The sequence below is a fragment of the Leuciscus leuciscus genome (genome assembly GCF_965113295.1).
Source record: "Leuciscus leuciscus genome assembly, chromosome: 22".
Classification (NCBI taxonomy): domain Eukaryota; kingdom Metazoa; phylum Chordata; class Actinopteri; order Cypriniformes; family Leuciscidae; genus Leuciscus; species Leuciscus leuciscus.
The window spans coordinates 22,176,002-22,192,562 of record NC_138746.1 but is presented as its reverse complement, the minus strand read 5'-3'; the positions used below and the strand labels follow the sequence as shown (position 1 = coordinate 22,192,562).

The window sequence follows — 16,561 nt, the reverse complement described above, 5'->3', positions numbered from 1 at the left end:
TCATACAAGCTTGAGGGTGAGGAAACTAAAATCTCCTCTTCTGCCTCATAGGTGTATGTGTCCTCATGGCTGGACAGGCCTAGACTGTGGAGTTGATGTGAAGGAATGTTCTTCTTCTCCCTGCCTGAACGGGGCACATTGCGTGGAGTCTGACATCCCAGGGGAGTTTTCCTGCACCTGCCCGCCCTTCTTCGCCGGCCCCCTCTGCGAACAGCACTATGATCCCTGCGACCTGCGGCATAACCCCTGCCTGCACAACTCTACTTGCCGTGCCCAGTCAGATGGAACCGCCCTCTGTGTTTGCCAAGTCGGTGAGATATAGCAACCCAACTGTACCTACCTACTGACCCACCCACCTGCTGAGTGGTGCTGCTCACTCTTCTGCAGCTTTTCATTGATTTGCCTTCCATTGGATTGTGTTAAAACCATGTATTTCATTTGCTAAATGCTCATTTTAGTCCAGAATAAAAGGGTTTCATGAAAAACCTGGAAATGGGCTGAAGCCTACATTGGGGAGGGGCCTACTGGCTGCACAAAAATAATATTTTAATAATGGGAGATTACAGCAGTGACAACAAGTGTTTGGGCATGTTACTTTAAAAAAGTAATTAGTTATAGTTACTAGTTACTTCTCACAAATAGTAACTGAGTTAGTAACTGAATTGCATCATTATAAAAGTAACTAATTACCAGGGAAAGTAACTATTGAGTTACTTTTTTATTTATTTATTCAATTATCTCAAATAACTTGGATGGCCCCAATATTAAATATGTTAAATTAATGAAATGGACACTAAATAGAATCAATTATTATTATAAAACATTTTACACTAATCTACACTATTTTAATTTCGCTGTGGGACAATGTGAGAGACACATATTAAATCTGATATATTATTGTAAATATATTATCATTACTATAGTGGAACAATAAAACACAATAGATGATTTTTAACTTTTAATATTTATTGCACAGACCACAGCTGGCCAACAAATAAGTCTAAAAATAAATTATGTGCCCCAAATTAAAATGATTAAACTGTCACACAACTTCACAACTGGTAGACATACTGTAGCCTACTTGAAGTATTTTCTTCCTCACAAAAGTAAACAGTTTAACAAGAAGTGCTCTCAGTATAATACATTTTTTACGCAATTCAAAAATGAAATCTGCTGTTGGTTAGACGGATGAACTTGCAGCTCGACTTTTGTCATTTCAAATATGATTTTACGGTTACAGACTTTACAATAAGACTTTAAGTCACAATATTTGATTACTTTAGTCACTGTCACTATGGTTACAGTTGAAAGATCCCGTTGCACTTTTATACAGACGGTATTCGAGACGTTATTGTAAGCGGTGGTGTGAACAGGATAACTCAACACTGGCATTGGTATAAAAAAACAAATGTCTATCGAGAGTTACTTTCAATAAAAATTGGATTTTACTGACGTTATGAAGGACATTTCAGCCTGTGAAACGAGGAAGAAAAGTTTCTAAAGTTATGCTTGTTGAATGTATTCATACATAAACACAAATGAGTAACTGAGTAGAATACATGCATACAGACTAATGACCTAGTGAAATGTTTATTCGGGGTAGGGGGGCCTACTGTAATTCTGTTACCCAGGGGCCTGTGGTTATCTAAAGGAGACCCTGATTATGACTTTTATAACTGAAAAAGCCATGTTTATAAAAGAAACTCTTATATTATATAGCTCTATATTTCTCTTATTCAAGGAGGTCTATTGAACACATGTGGAAAGCTATTTGTTTGCAACAGAAAAAAATGAACAGATCCATCAGAATGGAAGTTAATGCAGAAAGATGCCTTTTGGAGCCAGATGGTGAAATTAAGGCTTCTATCTGCAGGATCTAATGGGGCAATGCTAACCAACAAAACCTCGACTCCTTAGTCTCATTGGAGACATTTTGTAAACAAATAACTATGATCATTTAATTCTATTATTAATTCAAAAGTACCTTACATAGAATTGGACATTTAATTTATGTAAAATAATTTTTACAAGCCCTGATCTATTTTCCATGGTTAGGTCATGGAAATTTGTAGAAGGTCATAGAAAAACTGCAAAAATACATTACTGCCTTAATCGTATACTGATGAGCAAAGTAGCCTTCCAGGCAGTTGACTTGGGATTGATTTCTTTTTTTGGGTCAAGCTGCTTTTGGGTTAATCTTCTTGGACCTGTACAGTGACTTTAAAAAGCTTTACTAGAGAATTTACACAACTTGGAAATATTTTTTAATGGTAGTCTCCTATGCTCAACAAGGCTACATTTATTTGATCAAAATAGAGTAAAAACAGTAATTTTGTGAAATGAAATTTTTTTTTCTTTTTTTTTTCTATTTTATAATTTATTCCTGTGATGGCAAAGATACACTTTCAGCAGCCATTTATCCAGTCTTCAGTGTCACACGATCCTTCAGAAATCATTCTAATAATCTGTTTTTTTCTTATCAGTGTTGAAGACAGGTATAATGTGCATAATTTTATTCATTCCCGCAGATTTTGTGCTCACACACAAAGTGTGCGCATCTAAAGCTGCCTCTCAGTACTATATTGAGTTCTTTTACACACAAAATAATGAAAAAGTATTCACTTTTTAAGTGAACATAAACAGTTGAGAAAGAAAACGCATGTGAAACAGTATAATGGAACCGTGCGTCAGGTCTTAAAAGTGACACCAAATTTTTAGATAATATTACAAATATATATTTACATTTACATTTACATTTATTCATATATTGCCCAATGAAAATGCTGAGTGGCTAGTAACTTTGGAAGATCACAAGCCACAGTGGCTGGTGAGAAAACAAGTTCATGTCAAGCCCTGGATGGATATATATACTGTATATTGTGGAACACATTTTGAAATCTAAAAGTTATAGTACTTTGTTTTTTATTTAATAAGATCAATGAAAATTAGTTGTTTGCATTAAATTGCCCTGTTTAATGGGTTTTAAGTCAAATATTTAAAGAGGATAAATTTGAGTTAAGAGACAGTCATGTTTATATTCTTTATGTTTACAATGTTTTGAAATTAAAATATAACATCACTCTGGCAAGTATTATTCTCAACTAACCTTCAAATATGCCGAAATAGAAGGAAAGAGTGGCTCATGAGAAGAAACTGTGACTCTCCGGATATGCATGACTTTCTAGTTTTGTTCTGCCAGCTCTCCCCTGCAGTATTTGTCCATTGATGTCTTCAGCATGGGAGAGAATTATTAAGGATCACACACTGATCTGAAACCATTGTAACCGCTTGAATCATACTTTCTTCCTTGTTAAACGGTCTCTTACCCTTCCAATGATTTTTCCATTTTCTTCTCTTTCCTATTTTTGACTTTCTCTGCAGAGACAGAACAGACCCTATCACTTCTGCCAAAGAACAAGTTCCAAGTGTTTCATTAAATTTTGGCTGCAGGTTTCCATCAAAGGAAGACGAGCTCTGCCTGATGAATGCACAGAACAGGGGGTGCAAAAGAGGTTTCTGCACAATCTCTTTAATCACAGTGAAGCGTACTCTCTCGCGCATGCCCAATCGCCCATACACACGCTCATCTGTCATATGAAACCCTCCTGATATTATTATGCTCGTTGAGACCAGATCACTTACTCATAATACATGTCTGCTGTGTCTCAGGCACAGATTGCTCTAACTTAAAATTTTGCACATTTGTATTCAGCTGATCACTTCACAGTTTCACATGGAATCTGATGTGGCTCCACAGCGATTCAGATGCTATTACTCATTCAAAAGTAGTGAATACCACAATGCTGTGCAGCTGTACAATGCTGAGGTTTATCTCACTGTGTGGTTACTAGTGATGAGTGTTTGGAGGTGACAACAATGACAGCAAATTTTTCAGCACCATAATTGGTTACAATGGCAGTACTTTGTACAGGCACAAGCAGATATAATGACATCCGATTTGACCACAGTGACTATAGCTTGACTTTACTTGAAGATATTTAAAGTGCTTGAAAGACCAGTAGCATGTTCCAAACCAATAGATGGAGTATGTAGTTAGTAAGTCACATCAAACCTCGGTAATACAAATATAGAACAAATATAGTTTGTTTTGTTTTTTTGGAGAAATGGATCTAATGATAACCAAATTTAAGAGAAGTAGATGAAGAAAAAAAATCAGTTCTGTTTTGTCTTATGGCGGTTGGTTAGATTGAGTAAAGGGTTTATATTAAGGGCCCATACATACATTTATGCCTAGTATGCTGTTTGTCCTTGGCATGCTGCTAAAACAACAGTGACCCACTGAGGCATGGACTCTACAAGATCCCTGAAGGTCTTGTCCTGTGGTATCTGGCACCAGGACGTTAACAGGAAGATCCTTCAAGTCCTGTAGGTTGCGAGGTGGAACTGCCTTGGATCGGACTTGTTTGTGTAGCACATCCTACAGATGCTCAATTGGATTGAGATCTGGGTAATTTGGAGGCCAGAGCAACACCTTGAACTCTTCATCATGTTCCTCAAACAATTCCTGAACAATATGTGGAGCATGGCAGTGTGCATTATCCTGCTGAAATAGGCCACTTCCACCAGGGAACACCACTGTCATGAAGGGGTGTACCTGGTCTGCAACAATGTTTAGGTAGGTGGCACTTATCAAATTTGCGTCCACATGAATGGCCAGACCCAGGATTTCTGAGCAGAACATTGTCCAGAGCATCACACTCCCTCCACCGGCTTGTCGTCGTCCCACAGTGCATACTGGTGCCATCACTTCCCCAGGTAAAAAGCGCACACATACACAGTCGTCCACGTGATATAAAAGAATACAGGACTCATCGGATTAGGCGACCTTTTTCCACTGCTCCACGTTTGACGCTCGTGTGCCCATTGTAGGGGCTTTCGACAGTGGACAGGGGTCATCATAGGCACTCTGATTGGTCTGCGGCTGCACAGCCCCATACGCAGCGGAGTGTGATGATGCACTGTGTGTTATGACACATTCCTCCCATAACCATCATTAAAATGTTGTGTGACTTGTGCCACAGTAGACCTTCTATTGGCTTGGACCAGACGGGAAGTGTATCAGTGAGCCTTGGTCGCCCAACACCCTGTCACCGGTTAGTGGTTTGTCCCTCCTCAAACTACTGTTGGTAAATTATCGCCACTGCTGACCGGGAGCAACCCACAAGCCTTGTCATTTCAGAGATACTCTGACCCAGTCGCCTTGCCATAACAATTTGGCCCTTGTCAAAGTCGCTCAGATCTTTATTCCTGCCCATTTCTCTTGCATCCAACACGTTGATGTGGCCTTGTTAGGAGATGATCATCAATGTTAGCTTCACCTGTGACTTGTCATAATGTTTTGGCTCAACAGCGTATTTAATGAAATACACTGAAAAAATATGAACCCTTTATAAATATATATAATATAAAATACCCTCTCTATGAATTTTTTTTTTTTTTTTTTTTGTAAGCAATTTAGGTGTAGGTTCACACAAATTATTTAAAATTAGGCTATTTGTAAAGCCTTCATTTTTATTTTTATTTGTTTCCCAGTTGCTTACATTTCAGTTATAATTCACTATTATTACTCATTGGGTGATACTAACCAATGAGTTATATTGGTTAGAACTGGAAAAGCAGCTATACATGAACTGTAGCTTGCACAGGATATGTTTTTGCTTTCAGCAATACCTAGACGCTAGACGGAATGGAACAGAATTTTTTTTTTGTACTTGAATGTTTGAAATGTTAGCATGCATTAGTGTTTGATGAAACGGTGTGAATTGACATTTGCATCAGTTGAAAAACATTCCTTTCCTTGTAAAGAACATACCAACTGTACACATTTGATGTATCATCATCATTGGAACATCTCTGCTCAGTGAACATGTTACATTGCACACATACTTGTATGCAAAATATACCTCATCCCATATCTCTGCTCAGCACACATGTACAAACATACTCTGACTCATAAAATACATTATGAAATGAATAAAGAAAAATAAACTTTACCCTTCTGCTGTATGAAATTATAATATGGAAAAAGTCTGACTCATCACTTTTAACAATCCGCAGAGAGAAAAGCCCATGTTACAGCATGATTCTTAAATCAGATGATCGTGTTCATGCCCTGTCTAGATTGCATCTGGTGGTTTTGAACTATAATGTGGCCGAATGCTTCTTTCCTTGTTATACATCTGACCCCTTTCGATGGCACCGGTGTGACCTGTGAAACGCAATCATACCAGCCTAGCATCCTTTCTTTTTTTTTTGTTGCTGTGGGCATCTGAATGATATGAAGTCTGTGGGGATAAGAGAGGCCAGAGGCCAGTCAGTGAATATGACTTTTTTGTTGCGGTGTTGTAACACTATCAGGGAGGAAATGAAAAGAATGTTGGGAGGGATAAAAATAGAGTGCTTTGGCAATCCACAGATTTCTTTTCTGGGGAGAGAAATAGGAAATTAGCATCTACTGCAGCATGCATTACTGAGCTAGAAATGTGCGTAGGCTCACATACCACCTCCTTTTCTCTTTATTTCATTCTCTCTCACTATCTCTCTTTCTCTCTCATTCTATACACATTCTGACTCACAGCAGTTCTCAGCCCCCTCTCTTAATACAAGGGTCGCCTGGCAGATACACTGTGTATTATTTCACTACCCATGGATTGAAACTAAGCCAGTATTCCTACAAAAATGACACCCCAAAATTGCTGTACTTTTACCTTTTTTGTAGTCTCCCTATATATACTCTATCTTTTGCATACTTGTTCTTTTAAAAAAAAACTGTCATAGTTTACTCACCTTCATCTCTCTCCAAACTTGTATGCTGTTTTTCTTCTGCATAACACAAAAGGAGTCATCGCTCTTTTGCATCCAAGAGTCAAATCACAGTGACCACGTCTGCTCCAAAAAAGAACAACAAATAAAATGCAAACAAATATAAAATTATTCTTATTTAAAAAGTTTGGGTTTACAACAGTTCAATAAATTATAAGTTAATATTGTGGTATATTTTAGACCCAGTATTAGTCTACCTAACTGTTGTGCTTTTTTCGAGCAGGTGTTCGACTTGAAGCAGCGCTGCGCAGACCGTACAGTATCGTATGACATCAAAGTACCATGAGAGCGATTAGATTAGAGACTTTTTGTAGATTTCATTCTAAAAGTCTGCAAATGCACAAAAGCTAGAACCTGCGCAAAATTCCTTTTTATATCCCTGTCAGCGGAAGATTGTGCGTAAATGCATCTCCACCCCGTCTCCTCCCTGAAATAACCATGTATGGAGCTTATAGTTTTACTATGCATAACGTCTTTTAACATGCATATTCCCATTGATGTGATACCATGTGGTACAAGACATTAGGAAAATATGAGATACGGACTATGTGCCCGTCACATTACATTGCTAAAAATCATTCCGTTTCTTTGCCTTGAGATGAGTTATTCTCAATCTTTTCCACTGGCCAAATAGTATTTTTAATTGCTTAATTTTGCCTGTAAGGTAAACATATATTTTAGGATGTTTATGTATTTTTAATAGAAACAGATACGTCTACTTATTTTTTGCAGTGTAAATAATTGTCTGACTTCATGTACTGGCTACATAAAAAAAAACTAAAAAAAAACGTGCACATGTTACCGTTTCCTTCAGATTCTATCCTTCAAATACAGTGGTCTTTTTCATAATATTGGGAAGACCATGAGAGGGGTTATTCTTAGGCTATTCTCTGTCTGTGAATGACACCAACAGCACCTGTGTACAGCAGAGTTTGTACAGTAGGCCTACTCATCAGACCTATTCAAACCAGCCAATGGACCTTTCAATCACTGAACGAGTCCTTCTTTGTTGCTAAGCCATCTTCTTAGAAGGAATCAAGTGCGCATTATTGATCATTATTCGTATGAAAATATTTTCTCAGAACATGAGTTCTGCTATTTAGAACACAATTTAAAGCAGAAATATCATGCGCCAAGCAATCCTCGCTGTAGTTAAAACATTAAAACACAGCATGCCACAGGAAAAGCGTTCAAACGCATTGCATCCACAACAAATATTTATATTAAAATTGATATAAAAAATGTCTATACTTCTAGATAATGAATTCATGGAATTTCAGTGCTCAACTCCATTAATGAATGGCATATTTAATCTAAATATGTATGTCAGATGTAAAACAGAGTTTAAATCATTATGTTTGCTTCATTACTTCGCTCACTCCAGTAAAAGTGTGTACACACGATCTAGAGTGTCCGTATGGTGCACACATATTTACACCTAGTTTTTTATAAATACCTATGTGTGAAAATTTGCGTAGGCCTATGCACATTTCTATCCCCATTTTGTGCATACGCAACATTTATATATCAGGCCCCTGGTGTTTAGTTTTCTGAATTTATTTCTGAATTTATTATTTATTATTAATTTAATTCATTTAGAGAATCAATCGGGTGAACCAATGATTCAATGGCCCATTCATAAAGAGCCATTAACTTTATTCCTAAATGAATCAGCAGTTTAAATGAATCGAATGAATGAATGACTCAATGACTTACTCATTTAGACATTTACCACCACCTTCTCTCAGTTTTAGTTTTTTTATTCAGAGTATCACCATGGATAGTTTGCCTAAAAATGTAAAATTCTGTTTATTTACATTTACTCACCCTTATGTCGTTTCAAACCTGAATGACTTTCTTTCTTTTGCGGAACATAAAAGAGGATATTTTGAAGAATGTTGGTAACCAAACTGTTTTGGTCTGTAAATATATCTAAATATATCTAATATATCTGTCTGGCGGACATCTCCACATGGATGAAGGAACACCACCTGCAGCTCAACCTGGCAAAGACTGAGCTTCTCGTCCTCCCTGCCAATCCGTCTCTACAGCACGACTTCACCATCCAGCTAGAGTCATCATTAATCACCCCATCAAGATCGGTCAGAAATCTTGGAGTAACGTTTGATGACCAGCTGACCTTCACAGATCACATTTCAAAGACAGCTCGATCATGCAGGTTTGCACTGCACAACATCAGGAAGATCAGGCCTTTCCTAACTGAGCATGCAACACAACTTATCGTCCAGGCCCTGGTCATCTCTAGGCTTGACTACTGCAATGCCCTTCTGGCTGGACTCCCAGCATGTGCGACCAAACCCCTACAGATGATCCAGAATGCTGCAGCTCGTCTTGTCTTCAACGAGCCCAAGAGGGCCCACGTCACTCCTCTGTTCATCTCTCTGCACTGGCTACCTCTAGCTGCTCGCATCAAGTTCAAGGCACTGACGCTTGCTTACAGAACTATCACAGGCTCAGCTCCCTCCTACTTTCACTCACTCCTACGAGTCTACATCCCTACCAGACACCTACGATCGGTCAACGAGCGACGTCTCGTGGTTCCATCACAGAAAGCCACAAAATCACTTTCCAGAACATTCTCATTTACAGTTCCATGCTGGTGGAACGCTCTCCCCACCCTCATCCGGAATGCAGAATCCCTGACAACATTCAAAAAACAGCTGAAAACCAATCTCTTCCGTGAGCACTTAACCTTATAGAAAAAAAAAAAAAAAGAAAAAAAAAAATCCTTTCCCTTTGAAACATCACTTATCAGGCTTATGCTACTCTGAATAATACCTGAACTTCGTATTTTGAGCACTTCCTGCGTTGTTGTTGCTTTTGCCTCTTTATGATGACTCGCTGAACTTAGTCCTAATTTGTAAGTCGCTTTGGATAAGGGCGTCTGCTAAATGACTAAATGTAAATGTAAATGTACCCATTCAGATGCAGCTTCTGAAACAAAAATCATGGCCCTTGTAGCCTAAAATGTTATGTGTAATAAATTCTATGTTGAATCAAATATAATGTTTCTTTCTAAAGTTACTTTTTGTAATGTTTACTTAATGCTTTTCTCATTTAACACAATAATGACTTTAAATGATCTTTTAGGGGTAATATCTCAGCCAATCTGATGTGTGATTCATTAATCTGCACATCATGTAATTAATTAGATTTAAAAAATGGTATCGCCTGACAGCCCTAAATAAATATATATATATTTAGGGCTGTCAGGCGATACCATTTTTTTGTCTGTGTGTGTGTTATATTATTATTATTATTATTATTATTATTATTATATTCGAGAGCTACAGCGAAGTGTTCATCATTTAAAAGTATTGTTTGAATTCAACAGATTTAGAATATAGCACAAGTTTTTTGGAGTGCTTTAAAGGATAATTCCGGTATTTTGTAGTTTGTTTTGGATGAACTACAGTGGTGGACACAGAAGTTTTGACGATGGGTCCTGTCTCGACTTTTTTACTCTTTTAGAATCGCCTTTGACCGCTTCAGAGTGTCTGTCTATGGACATGCACGAACATGTCCTTAAAACAACCCTTAACGTTCGTTTTCAAAACTGTGCAATTCACCGAGTGGTTAGTGGTGTTCGTTGATGATTAAAAACAAATATATCGGCGCAATGTATGATTTCAATCCGTGTTATTTGCTATAGTGGAACAATTTTTTTCAGATACCTCACAACCGCGTATAAACTTCCGCTCGATATTTGAGTCTGAAGCGTTAGCACACTCCCGACCACTTGATGGCGACAACCACTTTGCCGTACAAGAACGCTGTACGGAACTCGGTGTCTAGCCATAGACTGTAAAAAATATGGACAAAGCGTCTGTGACGTCACCCATAGACTTTCTGAAGAACGGGTTTGAAGCCGTTTATGGGGGGTATGGGCGGCGCCATCTTGGAAAATCTTGGGAAACCCTAACCCCGCCCACCTTCTGACGCAGCGCGCGTCACTCAGCTCGCTCTGCTACTCCGGTTATCTCTGTGTATATTTTAGGCAACGAAATATGTTATAAAACACCATACTAACTCTTTTCGTTTTCATTTAAAGAAATCTTAAACATTATAGCCACACAAATGTGGTTCAGGCAACGCGTATTGATTATATTCACTGCACATAACGTTTGCCTATTTATAACAAAACGAAATATAAAACACAAACCTGCCTCTTTTCGTTTTAAATATAATATAAAAATATTAAACATTTTAATATGGTCCAGGCAATATGTGCATTTGTATTAAACAACAGATGTTGCAGTAAACAACATTACAGATCATCTTCGTTGTATTAAAATTTAAAATGACAAAACTCAACCCAGTCTCTTTTTGTTAAATTTCAGTTTTATCAATATTAGCTATTATAAAAGTATAAGTAAAAGGTAAAGTTACAATAAGCTATACAAATAAAGCAAACAATTCAGTCAAACATAAAAAGTCATGCGCTCGATCTAGTCTAACCATACAACGGTACAAGTTAAATATAGCTTATAAAGTTATGAAACTTCCCCTCAGCCAAAACGATTGCCCACGAGACCAAAAATCGCCCGTTAGATATAGACAAGACGAATTATATCTCATGTTTAACCACTACAGAGACGCCAGAGTCAGCGGCAAACCTCAAAACGTCTAGCCGATGAAAGGCTGCTCCAGGCGGGGTACATCGCGCCGAGCGCCCGGTCATCGCTGGATCTCACAACTGGATACAATTTTCATAAATCTTTATAAATAAACCACAGATTTGAGCTTTAAACAACTACATTCTCGCCTGAAAAACTCTTAAAGCCCCACTAGGTAAGATTTCCGTTTTGGTCAAACAACGACCCCTAGAGTCGCTGTGGACTACTTGTATTTAACGTTACTGTCGTAAATACCACTCACGCAGAGCAGTCTCTTCACTCACGGCCTGATCCCCTCCCCCCTGTATACCGGTCCCTGTTCAGTCGGATGGAAGCTGTAACGAGTGGAAATAAGGTGTGGCCCCTTTAAGAGCTGCGCGCGCCCTGTTTAACTGTCGGCAGTCTGTATTGTATGTGTGCCTCGAACACCCCGTAAGCTGGTTGTTTCTATTTGATGCTCATTCTTGTCCTATTTTTGTCTATCAAGTAATGCTGTGGACGGTAGAACGTGTGACAGACAGTTACACGAGTTCGATTGGGGAATAAACACAACGCGTTACAAATCGTCGGACATCGAACAAGCACAGCTAGCCTCCGAAGATGTCTAAGTTAGCTGCTACTAATCCATCAACAAGAACGCCAGGTGCTTTTTAGCTCACACCAACGAGTGAAAGCTTGTCCGAGTGATATACAATATAAGCAATATACTTACAAGTCCAACAGCATGTGAGGACGTGTTGGGGGAAGTGAGGTAGCCTATGCCGTAAAGCAGTCGAATTTTGTAGTTCTTTTTGTGCTCGGGTTACTACCCGAACCCCGAAGTTTAAAAGTACGATTAAAAACGATACAGACCCCGTCAGGCTATGGCAGACATGTCATTCAACCTATTGTAAGTCGATGTACCATCACAAGAGTCTTGGAAATATATTATGAAGGTTGAAAAGTTACCTAGTGCTGCTTTAAAACTACATTTCATGATACAGAAACAGTAGTATTATATGTCAACTGTATTAAAAAATGGCGCTTCTTATGTTGTCATTCTGCCTTTCAGCTGTCAATCAAGCTGTCAATCAAAGTTAACCACGCCCTTATTGTCATACATTTTATATCTAAATACTATCTAAACTAACGAGTTAGAAAAAAATTCACTACCCTCGCCGTTGTCAGGCACTCGGAACCTATCGAAAAATCCAATAAAAGTCCATGGGACCAACCTGTAAAAACATGATTTTATGCTGTGAAAACGGACATTTTAACATGGGGGCTATGGACATTTGCTCCCTTTTGGGACCTTCCCCTAGCGGATTTTCGATGTATTGCAGTTTTTCGCACTTCCGGGTAGGCTTCATTTTTCAGATCAGAATGTTGCCCCTTGTGTCTAGCGCATAGAGCACAGTTGCTCCTCTGGTTGCTCTGCTCACGCTAGCCTTCTGAGAGATGGAACTCCGACAGACAGAAATCAATGGGATTTTACAAATTGACAAATAAAACACGACAGAAACTGTATTTCGCTACGCTACTTGTTTTTAATCCTCAACAAACACCACTAACCGGTGAGTTGCACAGTTTTGAAAACAAACGTTAAGGGTTGTTTTAAGGACATGTTCGTGCATGTCCATAGACAGCCACTCTGAAGCGGTCAAAGGCGATTCTAAAAGAGTCAAAAAGTCGAGACAGGAACCATCGTCAAAATTTCTGTGTCCACCACTCTAGTTCATCCAAAACAAACTACAAAATAGACTCACGGCCCTATCTTGCACCCAGCGCAATTGACTTTGTACACCGACGCATGTATCATTCCTATTTTGCACCCGCGCAAAGCGGACTTTTCCCTCCACAGACACACGTCGGTAAGTTAGGAAATACACTTGCGCTCCAATTTTAGAAAACAATTGCGCCACTAACCAGGAAAAAATAGTTTAAAGTCAGTGGCGCGTTGCGCATGTTATTCATATGCTATTTTAAGGCCGCATGCTTGGCCATAATCAATGTAGCGTGTGCACAACGCACACTTTGATTCTCTCATCTACACAGAAGCAGAAGTTTTCATTTTTGCAAATCATACATTATTACGATAGATAGATAGATAGATAGATAGATAGATAGATAGATGGATAGATGGATAGACAGACAATTTATTATAAAAGCATACATCTAGCTTACACATTTACCCAAATTATCATACGCCTGTTTAACCGAAGTTAATTTGAGTGGGTTTCTCCATCCCCAATGTCCCTGACGAGAACGTCAGTCTCCTCGGCTGTGAACCGCTCCTGGCGCGCGCCTGGCAAATCCGCCGTTATAATAGGAATCCGCTTTAGAACAAGCGCGCCTGCTCTTAAAGGGAATGTGGGATGTCGCTCTGATTGGTTTATTTCACATTACGCCCAAACCACACCTATGAATAATGAAGCTACTTCAGACCAACCCCTTTTAGATTTGCGCCGGACGCAAGAGGCATTTATCCCGCTGGGAAAATAGCAACAGCGCCCAAGACCCGCCCACAAAGTTACTTGCTCTTTGCGCTTGACACTTGCGTTTCAGATTGTTAAAATAGGGCCCTCAAGGTGTTAAATACCGTAATTATCCTTTAATGGTTCTTTTTGTTTAAGTGTGTTTGTATTTGTACATTATTCCAAATTTCTCCTTTTGTATACCACAGAGAAAAATGACAGCAAATTGGTTGGAGCACCAAGAGGGTGAGTAAATAATTTTAATTTCTTCATTAAATATCCTAAATTAGACTTTTTTGCACATCAAGGGTTTACAGCACATGATTTATCCCACCTATCACTGAATGTACCACAGCATTCATACAGCAGTTTTATTCTGATGCCCTCTTGGTAAATTCAACACAGTGTCCTTGCTTTGATCTATTCTTATTTACAGCTTAAAATGCATTACTCTTGAACCAGTCTTGTTGGTTGACATGAGTATGTGACACGATAATGAACCAAGGCCCCAGCTGAGGCAAGGAGATAGGAGAGTACAGGAAACAGCACATATCTCTCCATGCAAATGATGCTTTCATGCAACATTAATTGAGATACAGGTGCTGAGCCACAAGATCACACCCTGCCTCTTGTTCAGCTGAGCAGGCACAAACCTTTTGTGTTTACACTGCAGCTTGCTTTTAAATAGTTGAACAGCAAGAACAGGACGGGCCGGCAGTAACACCCCTCACCTGAGGCCAGACGGGAACAAAAGATGAGAGAGTGTACAGCAAGTCACTAAGCAGTCAGAACAGCTACAGTGGCGAGAACAAGTATTTGATACGCTGCAAATTTTGCAGGTTTTCCCACTTACAAAGCATGTAGAAGTCTGTCATTTTGATCAAAGGTACTCTTCAACTTTTAGAGACGGAATCTAAAACAAAAATCCCGAAAATCACATTGTATGATTTTTAAGTAATTAATTTGCATTTTATTGCATGACATGAAACATCAGAAAAGCAGAAGTTAATATTTGGTACAGAAACCTTTGTTTGCAATTACAGAGATCATACGTTTACTGTAGTTCTTGACCAGGTTTGCACACTCTCCAGCAGGGATTTTGTCCCACCCCTCCATACAGACCTTCTCCAGATCCTTCAGGTTTCGGGGCTGTCGCTGGGCAATACGGACTTTCAGCTCCCTCCAAAGATTTTCTATTGGGTTCAGGTCTGGAGATGGCTAGGCCACTCCAGGATCTTAAGATGCTTCTTACGGAGCCACTCCTTAGTTGCCCTGGCTGTGTGTTTCGGGTCGTTGTCATGCTGGAAGACCCAGCCACGACCCATCGTCAGTGCTCTTACTGAGGGAAGGAGGTTGTTGGCCAAGATCTTGCGATACATGGCTCCATCCATCCTCCCCTCAATACGGTGCAGTCGTCCTGTCCCCTTTGCAGAAAAGCATCCCCAAAGAATGATGTTTCCACCTCCATGCTTCACGGTTGGGATGGTGTTCTTGGGGTTGTACTCATCCCCCTTCTTCCCCCAAACACGGCGAGTGGAGTTTAGACCAAAAAGCTCTATTTTTGTCTCATCAGACCACATGACCTTCTCCCATTCCTCCTCTGGATCATCCATATGGTCATTGGCAAACTTCAGACGGGCCTCGACATGCGCTGGCTTGAGCAGGGGGACCTTGCGTGCGCTGCAGGATTTTAATCCATGACGGCGTAGTGTGTTACTAATGGTTTTCTTTGAGACTGTGGTCCCAGCTCTCTTCAGGTCATTGACCAGGTCCTGCCTTGTAGTTCTGGGCTGATCCCTCACCTTCCTCATGATCATTGATGCCCCACGAGGTGAGATCTTGCATGGTGCCCCAGACCGAGGGAGATTGACCGTCATCTTGAACTTCTTCCATTTTCGAATAATTGCGCCAACAGTTGTTGCCTTCTCACCAAGCTGCTTGCCTATTGTCCTGTAGCCCATCCCAGCCTTGTGCAGGTCTACAATTTTATCCCTGATGTCCTTACACAACTCTCTGGTCTTGGCCATTGTGGAGAGGTTGGAGTCTGTTTGATTGAGTGTGTGGACAGGTGTCTTTTATACAGGTAACGAGTTCAAACAGGTGCAGTTAATACAGGTAATGAGTGGAGAACAGGAGGGCTTCTTAAAGAAAAACGAATAGGTCTGTGAGAGCCGGAATTCTTACTGGTTGGTAGGTTTTTTGTTTTAGATTCCGTCTCTCGCGGTTAAAGTGTACCTATGATAAAAATGACAGACCTCTACATGCTTTGTAAGTAGGTTAACCTGCAAAATCGGCATCAAGTGTATCAAATACTTGTTCTCCCCACTGTATATGAGTGATGTTGTGATGATGAGGGATATAAGAGACACATGAGTTTTGTTTCAGCGTGTTTTGATTGCCATCCCTTGTCAGTTCAAAGGCTCCCATTACCCCTACTGGCATATAGGCTGTGTCCAAAAGCTTAAAAATGTCGCCTTCAGAGGAGGTATTTCAAGGTAGGAAGCCATAAAGGCATGTTTGAATCCAATGCTTGCTTCAGTTCTTGTTTTCTAAGATACCTTCATCTGATCGAATTTTGAAAGCAGCATAGATGTATCCTTTGTTGCCTTTGATATCCCACAATCCCGT

General features: G+C 39.6%; 1 protein-coding gene across 1 annotated transcript in view; it reads left to right on the top strand.

The window, feature by feature from the left end:
• eys (eyes shut homolog) overlaps positions 1-16,561 on the top strand; it is a 241,572-nt gene that overhangs the window by 110,291 nt on the left and 114,720 nt on the right. Inside the window, exon 20 of the mRNA XM_082154578.1 lies at positions 52-311. Within this exon, the coding sequence (XP_082010704.1) occupies positions 52-311 (260 nt within the window). The remainder of the gene's footprint in view (positions 1-51; positions 312-16,561) is intronic.